The sequence below is a fragment of the Vicia villosa genome, linkage group LG1 (assembly GCF_029867415.1).
Source record: "Vicia villosa cultivar HV-30 ecotype Madison, WI linkage group LG1, Vvil1.0, whole genome shotgun sequence".
In the NCBI taxonomy this organism is placed as follows: Eukaryota; Viridiplantae; Streptophyta; class Magnoliopsida; order Fabales; family Fabaceae; genus Vicia; species Vicia villosa.
The window spans coordinates 98,880,511-98,895,050 of NC_081180.1; the positions used below are offsets into that span (position 1 = coordinate 98,880,511).

Genomic DNA, 14,540 nt, shown 5'->3' on the forward strand with positions numbered 1-14,540 from the left:
GTATAATTACTTAAAAATTCTTTAAATTAATAATTATCAATTTATCGATAAATTAATAACTCTCTAAATTAATAAATTTATCCAGTCCTGACATTATTAATTTAAAGAGTTTCTATCACATCAAACTGTTTTGTGTCAACAAAAAAAAATCACATCAAACTGTTGTGCAAATATAACAAAAATTAAGCAAATCCCGAAATAAAAAGATGTGAAAGATTAAAAAAATAGTGTAGTACCAAACCAAATAAAAGATTAAAGAGAAGATCAATAACATAACATTTATATTTCATTTCATTTAAAAAGAAAAACATCCAACATAGACATAACATAACACAAGAATACAAGATACTGATTACATGCTTCCAACTCCAAGGTGTTGAAAAGGAAAGTAGGTAGTCTGTCGAACAATTACACAAGTAGAAACTGCTTTGAATATAACCAATCACATAGTAATAACTTCATCAGAATAACTAACACTGAAAGTAACTAGAGCAGGTCGACACAGTTTTGAGGGGGAGAACCAATCTCACGCAGACCGGAAAAAGGTAATTCACGACCTATATCGGCAAGTTTGTCAGCAACTCTGTTTTCAGCACGAGGGATCTGTCTCAACCTGACTTCCCAATCAGTTCTACCAAGAAGTTCTCTTATTTGACGTCGAACTTCATCATCCTTAGCTCCGCAGACAGAATCCACAACCCCTTCATTATCTGATAACACCAAAACTTTCCTCTTTCCCTTTCCCTTAATCCAAATCAAACCTCTTAGAATTGCCTGTCTCTCAGTATTGCTTGATTTTGGAAGATCCGTGTCGCTTGCTGTTGGAGCTGGATCCAACTTATAAGCGAAACCGCAAATCCATTTCTCTGACGCGCTGCTTAGGTATCCACCACAGCCTGCTTTTCCATCCTTAAGGCTATGTTTGGGAGTTTGGAGGGGAGGGGAAGGGAAGGCTTCCAAAAATAAAATTTTAAATAAAATATAGGAAAATATTTGACATTTTTGAAAAAATGATTTTGTTTAGAATGATAAAAGAGTAATTATCATTACTAAATTTTTAATTTTCAAAATACTATAACAACCTAAAATATATATGGAAAATTTATGTAAGCCCTTCAAAACCCTCCAAAACCCTCCTTCAATACAATTTTTGAGTTCCCCCATTTTATGAGGTTTTTGGTGTTATGAATAAACTCAAATCCTCCAAAACCCTCCAACCCAAAATCCTTTTATCCTTTTCACCCAATTCTTCCTATTTTTCAAAGCCCTCCCCTCCTTTCCCCTCCAAACTCCCAAACATAGCCTAAGCGAACCGTCCACCTTCAGTATCACCTCCTCCTCGTAATTCATTCTAAATGATGCCCCTTCAGCTTTGGGGTTGGTTTAGGACACTGTATAACCCACCCACTACGGCTGCCGTTGCGGCAGCTGCACCCGCTATTTTAAAAAACGTTGAACCCCACCCTCCTCCTTGATCTTCCTTGTCATCCTTCTCATCGTTTCTCCTCCCTCCACTCATCTTCTTTTATTTCTACTGATTTATGGGCACAACGATTATATATATATATATATATATATATATATATATATATATATATATATATATATATATATATATATATATATATATATATATATATATATATATATATATATATATATATATATATATATATATAGACACACACAAAAGCATTTCTATTTGTATAATGGAAACTAAAAGGCTTCACATTTAGACTTTTGAGTAAAAAGAAAATAAATTATAGTGTTATAGAAATGAATAATAGTATACTTTAGTTTAGGGGGATGAGAGCTGTCAAAATGGGCTAGTCTATATAGGTTGGTCCATCAAGCCCGAAAAATCATAGGGTTTGTGCCTTAAAATTAGAGTTCATATTTTTTAAGGCCTTTTTAGCTCAGTCTTGAAAATCCTGCTACCCATTAGGGCTAGCCCATATGGGCCGTGGATAGCCCATTAGACCCGCATAATTATAAATTTTTTAAAAAAATATTATTATTTATATTATCTTACTCCAAAATAGCATATTGATTTTTTTCACTTCACTAAATTTTATCTATTTTATTCAATTTTTCTCTTTTAAATATTATACATTAATATAATCAATATTTTTCATCGTATTATATTAGTTTTTCTCTTATAATAAATATTCAAGTATTATTTTATACAATTTAGACATATATTATATTTAGAAACACATTATAGCATTTATAAGAGATAATGTAGCACTTAAAAATGTATTATGTTTAAAATAATATAATTTTTAATTTTATTTATAATAAATATTATGGAGTTTTTATTTTAATTTTTTTAAATAAAAAAATTCATTTAGGGCCGGGTAGCCCGAAGTCCATCTAGGGTCGGACTCGGGTAGTAAATCTTGAGTCTATATCATACAAGACCTTGTTGGTTCAACCTTAAAAAACTCAGGACCTATTAGGACCGGCCCATTTAAGGCTGAATAGCCCATAATGACAATTCTAAGTGAGATACCTACCAAAAACACAAGGTGGAGTAGATTTGATACATTATGCATCATAATTATTTATACATCAAGTGACTGAATCAATGTTTCAGACAAAAAAATTTCTAACACATACTCATTTCAATAGTTGAACAAAAAAAAACTGATTTTGAGGCATGACATCTTTGCCTCTTGAAAAAAAATTCTTTGGTATAAAAATAACGTAATACTAGTAGAAGACCCGTGCGGAAAATCAAATCTTAAGATGAATAATGTATTACAAACGCATAAAAAGAAGTTTAAAAATTCGAATGACGAATGTTAAATTAAGATTCATAAAACATAATATAGATGTAATGAAGCTATATATAGTAGCTATTTTTTTTTTAAAAGAAGTTGGAAATGCAATAGGCAATAATGTATTTGGTGATAGCGACCCGTGAAAGTAGTGAGTTTCAGTAATAAAATTTACATAAGAAAGATATTATGGTGATAATGATCCGTATAAATAGTAAGTTTCAGTGATAAAATTCACATAAGAAAAGTATTATGATGATAGTGACCCGTAAAAATAGTGAGTTTCAGTAATAAAATCCAGTATCTTAGATCGGCTTGATTGTTACTGATATATAGAATTATTATTATTATTATTATTATTATTATTATTATTATTATTATTATTATTATTATAACTCTAACATCTTTTATTGAGTTAATTCAAGAGAAGACCCGTGCGTCCGCACGGATAAGGTCATTCTTATCTTAAATCATTTGTCATTAAAAATAATAAAATATTGTAAATTTATATTATTAATACAAAATAAAATTTTAAAAGTTTGTGTCTTTATCTTAATACATCTCACAAAACATTATGGTGAATTATTTTAATTAAATTTTTCAATAAAATATATACGAAGAAGCTATAAATCTCATCACTTACAACAATAACATATGCATCAATAAATAATCCAATTCATTATTGATATAAGTGGTAATTGCATCCGGAGTGGTTAAAGTATATTTATATTATTTTTATAAAAATAAATATATTTATAATGATTAATTTATTAATTATTTATTTTTTGATATTATAATGTATCAATTATGATAATATATAATATATTTTTTATTATTGACATATTATTATTAACATGAAAATTTTCATTAAAAAAATTGTTGAAATAAAATCCTCATTAACTATAAATAGTTGTAGGTGTAACATAATTAATTAACAAAATTTAATATAATTTTAAATAAAATAAAATATTATGTTTAATTAATTAATTTTATATAAAAGTTAATATTTCATAATTTAAAAGTGATGACAGTTTTAACCTTATTAGTTACCATTTACCAACCTCACACACACAATTAGTTTATTGATAATCTAAAAACCAAACTTAACACATTATTTAAAATAATTACCTAGACCACATTTTTGCGATAAATGAAAACTTTCCTAATCATTAGATAAATAAGCCACCTATCATTTGCCAAACACCAAAATCAACACCTAAGACTTGAGATTTAGTTAGTTCCAACACGCCGGTCCGCTGTGCAGAAGTTCTATCACAACTAATACTAAATAACCAAGAATTAGCGACTTAAAGTTTGGCTTCAAAATCGACCCCTGCAGCAGCCCAACCTAAATCTCGACAGTGTCACATTTTCGCACAAAATCAACTTCACCACTACCTAAGCCGAGATGAACCTTATCTAATTCAAACACGACCCAGAACTCCACTTAAATGCAACGATATTACAGTATATGAGCCATGTCCTCTTGAAAACAGTTTCATGTCAGATGTACCATATGTATCAGAAACACGTACATTGCAATATCAGAATTGCAACAATATCCCATTGTAGCCTTTCACCTTGCTATCGATCGATTACCTACAAAACATAACTTGCCCCTATATCTCTGACCAAGAACAGCAGGTTGAACATGCAATTGTATTTACACCAAGCCAAAGAAAAATGAATTCTAAATCCCTACAAGACTGAAAGCAATATTGGGGGCAAATGGTTTTGCAGGGAATATGTATGCATAAAGCAATATTAGGGGCAAATTTTCTAGAGGAGTCTGCTGCCTGCACTATTGATAGGACAACATAGAGGCTTGGTTCAGAGTTTTCACAATTTTGGACATCATGAAAACAAACCTCTCCAAGCAAGCTGGATAGTCAATCAAAATTTTGATAAAACTAAATAAAAAATTGTATAAGTACAACTGTCTACATCATCAAAATTAATTTTGACAGAATCACTTTAGTTATTACTTATATACATCAAAATTGTTATATGCTAACACTATTCAATTTATATTGATACATCATGCAAGTTTGATACGTCAAAACAAAATAGAGACTATTCAATTTCTTCTCATAATTAATCAGATATATCACTAAATAATGAATTTGTTTTACAAATTTATCATAATACAAAAGAAAAAATAGAGACTATTATACAATATGATAGACATCAAATTGAAATCATACCCAAACAAAAATCAATCATATGTTTCTTCAGTTGTTTCATTACCTAGTAAAAAATGACATTTTAGAGAAAGGGGCTTAATATAGTTATGACATGACTTGTCTCTACAGGAGCCTGTTCAAATCATTCAGAACCTAAGTTTACTCTAGATTGGAAAGAGCTAGTGCATCTCATCTCACCGGTCAACATTTGTTATTCACTTGCTTGGGAAATCACCAAGAGGGTCATACTGCCAGGGAGATATCTCAAGAAATATCTGAAATTAAGTTAACCACAATAATGTTTCGTGCAAGAAAGAAAAAATATTTTCTTTTAGTGGTTACAATATCATTAGGCAACTTACTTGTGAAGATGAACCAAGAGACTTGGAACCCTGCCATACAATCTCTAGAGTTTTGTCCTTTAATTGCTTGGCTCTATCTTGGTAATCGATTCTAGCAAAAAGAGGGAATCAAATCCTAGCAGCATCATCGACACAATCACATAGAACTTAAAAAATTCATAATGACACAATGCAAATTTTATATGACTGTACAATGACTCCAATTATAATAGTATTCTAATTTTCAAGTGATCAAATCTAGTGCATTCAAGCATGTTACATTGACAAGTAGTAAGAAGCAATAATATAACATATCATACCTCAGCTCCAAGCAAGTACGAAGCAATCTTCCAGCCAACTCTTGGAATCTTACCAAACTCATTTTGATGAATTGATGCCCAAAAGTGGTTTGATCAATCAGGTCAATGCAATGAGGAGTGGCCTCATCATGCATGCACATATCATTTCTTCAAAACCAAAAAACAAAATTATAAGGAAAACAATAATATGCAAACCAAATTCAAAAGCCTTCAATTTGCATATAATCTATGTATAATCATTAATCAGCCCGCCACAATTATGATATAGTTATAATACAATTGTAAGTTCAACCAATTTATCTATCAAAATTAATTTCCACTAAGATGTCTTCCAAACTTCAATATTGCTTTGACAACTTGCGTTGTCATGCACAAAAGTTAATCTAAAAAGATACTTAATACATAAACTATAGAAAAATATTTGCACACAAATCCTATGAGTAGTGCAAGAATTATATATATGACACTTATTTTTACAACTTCAAATTAATTCACTTCAGAGAATCTTCTGTAGATATATCTCCAGAAAGTTTTAAAAATAGAATGTTTCGTAGATGTACCTGCGGAACGTTCTGTTATATTTTAAACCAACTATGATTCACACCAAAATTCCAATTTTTTTATTCAACGATAGAATAATACAGCAAAAAAGTACAAAAACTAGTGTAATGTAAACTCAATGGTATATAGTACATCAAATAATACATCATATACATCATCCACCGGAGAATATGTCATATACATAATCAAAATAAAGTACATCAATGTAATAAAAATACATACATCAAAATAATCAACACGATTGTGTGTGCCGGACAACATCCTCAACCTCTCCTCTGCCTCTCGCGCCTCCTCTGCGTCTACCACCTCATCTGACGGCTCCTTTGCCTATACCGTCAACTACACCATCTGTCCTGGCACGATGTCTACGGTAGAGCAGTGCCCCCTGGTAGATCTTCCCTTGTTTTTGTTGGTCGTTCAAATTCATTTCCACTTCTCAACTTGATAACCCTGCATGTTTCAATACTCTTGTTTAAAAAAGAAGATGATGGAGTTTCAATGAAGCTTGGAAGTGCTCTCAAAGTTCTAAAACTGAGTACCAGAGCAATCTTCCCTACTTGGTTCTCAAAATTTGTAATGCTTACTCCTTGAGCTTGAAACTGGTTCTTGGTTTATTGTACGAAGGACTTCATGATATTTTCTAATTGATTATACCATTGATTGGATACAACATGTTTGGGTGCAGAAAAACAAGGTGGAATTTAAGGTGCTTGAGGCTTAGGTTGGTTTTGTGTGTTACTCAATGAGAAGTTTGGATGATTACGCCACCCAGGATTATAAGTGTTGTTGTAGGGTTTGTTGTACTTGTTGTTTCCCACATAGTTCACAAAAACTAGATAAGCTGATATGTCTTCAAATAAATGAGCTCCCCACGATAAACACGTGCAACTTTTGATGCATTAGTCACAGATTTGACAGGTTCGGCTGCTGGCACATAAGGATTCGTCATCATGTTCTTCATCATGTGGTGAATCTGAGACATTTGAGCATCAAAAGATGTGCTCTCAGTGATTTCATGTACACCAATTGACTTCTTTTGCGTGGAGACAACAATAACTCTTGTAACTGGTAATTGGCTGGTGTTGGTGTTAGGAGTGAATTAGTAGTATTTTCATTTGTCAAATCAACTACCTTTTGAGCTAGAAGTGAACATATCTTGTGCTTTTTAAGGATTTTATAGTTGGAATTGAACTTTAGTGGTTCGATGCTAATTGTAGAACAACTTGCATCACTTTGGGTGTTATTTGTGCAGATATTTAAGTTAAGAAGCAAAGACGAAGAAACACGCAGGCATAGAGGCTCTGAAGAAGAGAAATCACAAAGAAGTGGGATAAAGCAAAGGCCGAGCCGCGCCAATCATGGGCGAGACGCGCCAAATCCTCTGACCTGGGTTCGCGCCGCGCCAGTACGTGCCGAGCCGCGACAGCTGCGTTACAAAGACAAATTGTTATAAATAGAAGCCCTAATCCTCATAAGAGGGAGATCTTTGGTGAACGAAATTCAGAGAGCAATCCTATTCCAGAGCAGAAGATAACATCCGACGGAGAATTTAACATCAATTGAAGACATTCCCTTGATGAAGATGAATCCTTCCATGAAATCTTGCGTGTTCTTCATGGCTATGGAGAGCTAAACCCCATTGTGTTGAGTTTAATGTAGTAGTTAACCTATGAAGATACAATTACTTTGATTAATTCCTGTGAACAATTGTTTAAGTTTATTATCAATGAAAAACCTTGCTTTTAATTTATATTATTGTTGAACTATCAATCGAGAGATAGGGTTTATACTTTCGCCCTAGGTTTTTACATTGACTTGTTGATTAATACTCAGAGATGAGGTTTTGAAGAAGTTTTCATAAATCATCATTATTCATTCCCTTTATCTTTATAGTTATTCTGAGAGATCGAATATCATACCGATAGAGGTGGTTCTAGATTGATCATTACACATAATATCAATTTTGAGGATGAATGAAGATAATAACTTAGATAATGTTCACATGTGGATTAATTGATTATTGTATATGATTAGGTTGATGAACCCTAGAACTCAACATATTCATTCACCATTGTTATTCAATCTTAAAGCTTTTATTCGTTTAAATCTTATTTTATTAATTGCAATTCGAGATCACATAATCAAACCAATACTTTTCATGACTCATTATAATTCGACTATAGAACGACAGCAGTATTACTCAGTCTCTGTGGATACAATATATTAGAAAATATTTACCCAAAAAACTTTCAATAGTTGGTCGTAATGCTTTCAATCAACGTGTAACATTCTTCATAGGATTTAGATAGCAAAGCTCCACCAGAAGATGCATCCAAGATGTTTCTTGAGGATGATACCAATCCATTATAGAATGTTTCCAATAGAATATAGACTCGTATCTCTTAGAGAGTATGGGAACAACCTGAGTCTGAACGCATCATCAGTAATTCCAAGTATTTTGAAGTTGTTGGCTAATTCCAAGAATTACCTCAAGAAAAAATTTGGATCTTCATTGGCAACTCCTGAGTATTGCCTTTTTCTTGCAGCGTTTGAAACATCACAGGCTTGAACTTAAATTATGTCACTGTGATCTCTGGTCTTATAATCCACGCATTTGTGGCGTTGGGACCAAACACAACATAATCTCTTATGTTCCTTTATCATTCTCTATGTCAATAATGTTATTATCTTCCATGACTCATTCCTCTTCAAATAGTTCTTCTTCAAAGTATCCTTCAAAGTTACCAAAGATAAGAGCAGGTTACGAACTTCTTGGTAAGTGATCAGTAGCTTAAAATCTCCTTCGTAATCTGAGTGTTTTCTTGGGCTCAGGATCTCTTTTTGTAAACTGGAGTCAGCTAAAGGAGAGAAAAATACACAAGAATGGGTGGTTGAATTATATATCCGATAAACTTTTGCTTTTTAGAACAACGGTGTTAATTTGAATCTGATCAAGTTCAGATTCTAAGCTAGAGTAAGCAGCAGGATAAATTAAGGTACAAAAGCAACAATTAAAGGTACACATAGAAATTATCTTGGTTCCTCTATAACGAAAGTAATTCAGTATCCTTGTCCCACAAAAGCTTTTCATTATAATCAAAACCTGATTACAACATGCTTAGACACATTAGTCTAAGACTTCTTTGTTCAATCACACCTAAAAGAGATTTCCTTGCCTAAACTCATAGTTCATGACTTCCTTTCCTAAACACACCAATTTAGAATTTCCTTTCTCAATTAAACCTGAAAGAGACTTCCTTGCCTAAACTCAAAGTCCAGGACTTCCTTGCTCAAACACTCATTCAGAGACTTCCTTGCTCAATCATTCAATTTGAGACTTTACATATTCTTAACAAAATATTTAGGATTACAACAAGATGTACTTGATATACAATCAGAGGTATAAAGAATATGATACAAGAAAAGACCTTGTTACTTGATATTTCTAAGATATACAAGTGTTTAAGAAACCTAATTCTATGTGCAATACAACAATTATTTACGAAAGCTTGGTGATCACATAAGTTATTGTTTTTTGTTGTAGTTTCTTGTTGTTATTTTCCTTTGAATCTTCAACTCCTTAAATAGAGGGAACAAAAGAGACGTTGGAAGCTAACTTGCATAAGTATCTTTGCTGAAGAAGCAGTTTCCAAGAGAGAGATATTGGAGTAGGTACAGTTGGGATCTTCAATTTCTGAATAATCTCTTTATCCATTGTGTCTTTCTCATGTAAAGAGACCATATGCATGATGGAGTAGACTGAAAAAATCGTGTCAACCCGCCTTAATCTTGTGTCTTTCTAATAGATTTAATAAGCTTTTCTATAAGTGTTAATCTAATCTATTTAAATAAATAGACTTCTAAAATGGTTGAGTCTAAGTTTTTAAGTTGGATCATGGATTTGACCTATTTCTACCCTATCTATGATAACATTTATATACAATTTTTTTAAATTATATTTTTGTTAAATTTTAAATAATGTTTGATTACTTTAATTTTTTATAACAACTCTCATATTTTAAATAATGTTGAATATGTATGAAAGATTAAATTTTTTAAGGGAAATGCTAACAAGTGCCTCAGGGGCACTCTTTAATAGCTTTAAAAAGTAAGTTTTTCTTGGAAATATGCGTAATTAATGCATCGAAAATTGAAATGGTGAACTATTGAAAGAATATTTTTTTTATTTAGAATGCTTAAAGAGTGCCCTTGGAGCACTCGTTAGCATGACCCATTTTTTAATTGAAATTGTTCTACACATTAATTATCATTTAATTAATTTTTTAATTTTTTTTAAATAAAAATAAATCTTCAAATATTCTCACGGACGCACGGGTGACGGGTCTTTTATTAATATAAACTAAATATTATTATATGTAAGTTTGGATATCTATCTAAAGTGATTAAATTATAAAATTTTATCACTAAGCTATAATTTTTATCACTTAAATTTAATATTTATTCTACAACTGTTTTTAAAAATATTGAATTTAGTAACTTCAAATTAAAGCTAAGTTATTTACTAAACCAACACATCAGCTATTCTGCAAATATTTAAAAAGATATAAAAGATTAGAGAGATCACACAGCACAAAAACATAACATTTCATTACAAAGCACACAACATACATATAATATAGTGACTATTACAAGCTTTCAACCTGTTGAAAGGGAAAGTATGATTTGAACAATACAAACACAAGTAGCTAGAAACTGCGTTGAACATAACTAATTAACCATAACCATAACCAAACACATATTAAAAACATCACCATAACTAACACTGAAAGTAGCTAGAGCAGGTCGACACAGTTTTGAGGGGGAGAAGCAATCTCATCCAGATCAAAAGAAGTTAATCCATGAGCTCTATGAGCAAGTCTGTCAGCAACTGAGTTTTGACCACCAGGGATCCAACTCAACTTGGCTTCCCAATCATTACTACCAACAAGTTTCCTTATTCCACCTATAACAGGATCATTAGATCTACGTCCAGAATTCACCAAATCCACAACCCCAAAATTATCCGATTTCACCTCAACTTTCCTCTTTCCCATTTCCCTAACCCAATTCAAACCTTTCAGAATTGCGTGTCTCTCAGTTTCATCTTCTCTTAAACTTGGATCCAACTTCTGAGAGAAACCGCATATCCATTTCTGTGATGCGCTGCTTAGATATCCACCACAGCCTGCTTTTCCGGGCAGAAGCGAACCGTCCACTTTCAGTATCACAACATCGTGATCAGGTTGACGCATTCCATATGGCGCCACTTCAGCTTGGGGTTGGTTTAGGACACTGTATAAGCCACCAACTACGGCTGCTGCTGCGGTGGCTGCACCCGCTATTTTCAAAAACGTTGAACCCCACCCTCCTTCATCGTTTTTTTTTTCTCCACTCATCTTCTTTTCTTTCTACTGATTGATGGACCAAGACAATAACTAGATTATGTATATAGACAAAACATAAAAGTATAATGGAATCTAAAAGACTTCACCTTTAGACTTTTGAGTAAAAAGAAGAAATGAATAATAGTACACTCAGGTGAGTGGAATCAATTTTCAGATGAAAAAGACAACATCACATTTCTTAACATATACTACTACTCATTTCAACTACTTACTTCCTTTAAAATATGTGACTACAATCCAAGATAGGGTAGTTGGAGGTTTTAGTTATGTAGTTGTACTAAAACAAAGTAGAAATATATATTATAACCCTAATTTCACGTTGATTTACTACGTAGGAGTCCAAAAGTGCAACACTGTGTATGAATCTAGGGCAACAAAATGATTTCCAACTGTTTTGATATTAGAAATTTTCTACACTTAGTGATTAAGTCTTCAAATAATTAATAGATCGCATAATGTTCAACATTAATAAATTAAAGATAAAGCAAGCTAGCTTATAAAATACTCAATATGAAATTAAAGGGTGCTTATGACAAAGTAATATTATTACTACTAACTGTAAATAATAGATAGATCTAAGGGGTGGAACAAGTTCATGGACTTACATTATTGAAAGTTTGAGAAAGGAATTGAAAGGAAACACTCACAAGACTAGCTATGCAGGTTGGTATTGCTTAGTCCTCATGAGCGTACCGCGTACGTATTTATTGAAGCTCGCGGACTTCAACCCTTTTCAAGTCCGTCTTGGAACTTGGCATGAGATATTTTTTTTTTTTTTTTTAATAAGCAAGATATATATTGATCAAGAGAACCCAAGTTCTCAAAACGAGATACAAGAAGCCCGGAATGAGTACCGGTTCAAGAAAAAAATATACTCCAATTGAGCATTACGACAAAAAGAATAGGGGATCCCTACCAAATTCGTAAAAGTTACAATTGGGATGTATATTTTTCCCTACAAAAGACCAACGCCACACCAAAGCTTTAGCTCCCCAAACTATATCGGAGATGTTCCAAGTATCGCCTTTAAACACGATACCGTTCCTAACCAACCAAATATGCCACACCACCGCCAACCAAACAACTCCCTCTTTTCCCTTTCTAAGGCCAGCTCTCCTCCCATAGTTGAACCACCTCATGAAACTCTCCTTAATTCCCACTGCTTTATAGTTACTAAAACCGATCCACTCGGCCATTTCCCTCCAAATCAAATCAACGCAATAACATGACACGAATAAGTGTATCGGTTCCTCCACGGTGTCATGACAAAAGGCGCAAGAGGAATTGGAGATGGGAATAATACCTTTTCTAACAAGGGCTCCTTTTGTCGGGATTCTATTAAGAAAACTACGCCACCCAAAAGCCTTAGATTTCATAGGTACATCCATCTTCCATACAATAGAAAATGCGATATCAAATTCTCCTACCGGACCAAACGGGACTTGCCTATAAGAGAGAAACTTGTAACAACTTCTAACCGTGAACATGCCGTCCTTTTCCGGTATCCAATTCACTTTATCCGGCCCTGTGCTAGTGAATGAAACAGAATCCAATTCAAGCATCAGCTGTTCCAAAGAATCCGGTGGTGAACTAATGTCACCCAAGTTCTGCATCCTGTTATCTGAATGCGTCGCAGAAGGAAGAGAGGTCCTATCCACTCTGGTTTGGAGCTGAGGCAGCTGCGGAGCATCATCTGCCGGCAACAGCGCAGAGTTCTGGCTGGCAGAGAGTGGAGGCCGTTTAATCCCGAGATCTCCCCACCTCCATCCACCGGCTGTCATCCAGCCCATAAGTGCTATAGAAACATCTTTTAAAGCTGACAGAGAAAACATACGAGGAAACCGGTCCTTAAGAGAACCCCTGCCAGTCCAGTTAACAAACCAGAAAGAGAATTTATCTCCTTTACCTGCATTAAACAAACAGTTAGAATTAAAAAAGTTTTCCGGCTCAAGTGACAAAATATCTCTCCACCAATAAGACTTCATATTTGCCTCCCTTCCTTTTCCGCTATCATGAACAACATCCAGACTAACATCCCCATACCGAGTTTTTATAACTCCAAACCACAACGCTTCCGGTTTATCTAGAATCCTCCATTTCCACTTAAGCAAAAGAGCGGTATTAAAATCCTCCAACCTTTTAATTCCCAGCCCTCCCTTCTCGGTCGGAAGACACACCGAATCCCAACTAACCCAATGAATGCACTTTTTGTTTTCCGACCCTCCCCACAAGAAATTGCCTTGAATACGATTAAGATCCCGAATAACTTTCTTTGGGGCCTTATAGAACGAGAGATGGAAAACTGCAAGACTACTAAGCACCGCTTTAATAAGGGTGATTCTACCGCCCAAGCTAAGAAACCTTCCCTTCCAACTTGCTAATCTCTTTTTGACTTTTTCCACCAAAGGTTTCCAAGTGATGATCCTTCTAGGGTTGCTTCCTATAGGAATGCCGAGAAAGATAAATTCCTTTCCTTCCCTCCTACAACCAAGAAAATTAGTGGCTATCTCCATACGGTTATCACTAATGTTAATCCCTACCAATTTGCTTTTATTGAAGTTAATCCCTAAACCGGATATCAATTCGAAAGCTCGCAAAACCGACTTGATAGCCCACAAGTGAGCCCAACTTCCATCGCCAATCAAGATGGTGTCGTCCGCAAATTGTAGAACGTCTAAGAAACACCTTCTCTTGATCCAAAACCCCGCATAATCTCCATTCTCCACCGCTTTATTCACTAAACCCTTCAAACCCTCCACTACTATAACAAAGAGAAACGGAGAGATTGGATCTCCTTGCCTCAAACCCCTCTCCACCTTAAAATCTTTAGTAGGGATCCCGTTAACCAACACGGACATATGACTCGTGAAAACAATGGCATTCATCCATTTAATCCACACCTCACCGAACCCCATTCTAATCATCATGGCTCTAAGAAACTCCCAATTAA

General features: G+C 33.7%; 2 protein-coding genes across 2 annotated transcripts; both read right to left on the reverse strand.

The window, feature by feature from the left end:
* Window positions 1-486: 486 nt before the first annotated feature.
* LOC131650076 (uncharacterized) lies at window positions 487-1,519 on the reverse strand. The gene is made up of 2 exons (XM_058919818.1): window positions 1,405-1,519; window positions 487-896 (listed from the first exon to the last, which is right to left on the reverse strand). The coding sequence occupies exons 1-2, from the start codon at window positions 1,517-1,519 to the stop codon at window positions 487-489; spliced, it is 525 nt and encodes a 174-aa protein (XP_058775801.1).
* Window positions 1,520-10,764: 9,245 nt separating this feature from the next.
* Window positions 10,765-11,722, reverse strand: LOC131613313 (uncharacterized). Its single transcript, XM_058884996.1, has one exon. It carries the CDS (start codon window positions 11,579-11,581, stop codon window positions 10,979-10,981), a length of 603 nt encoding a protein of 200 aa, XP_058740979.1. The 5' UTR covers window positions 11,582-11,722; the 3' UTR covers window positions 10,765-10,978.
* Window positions 11,723-14,540: the final 2,818 nt, after the last annotated feature.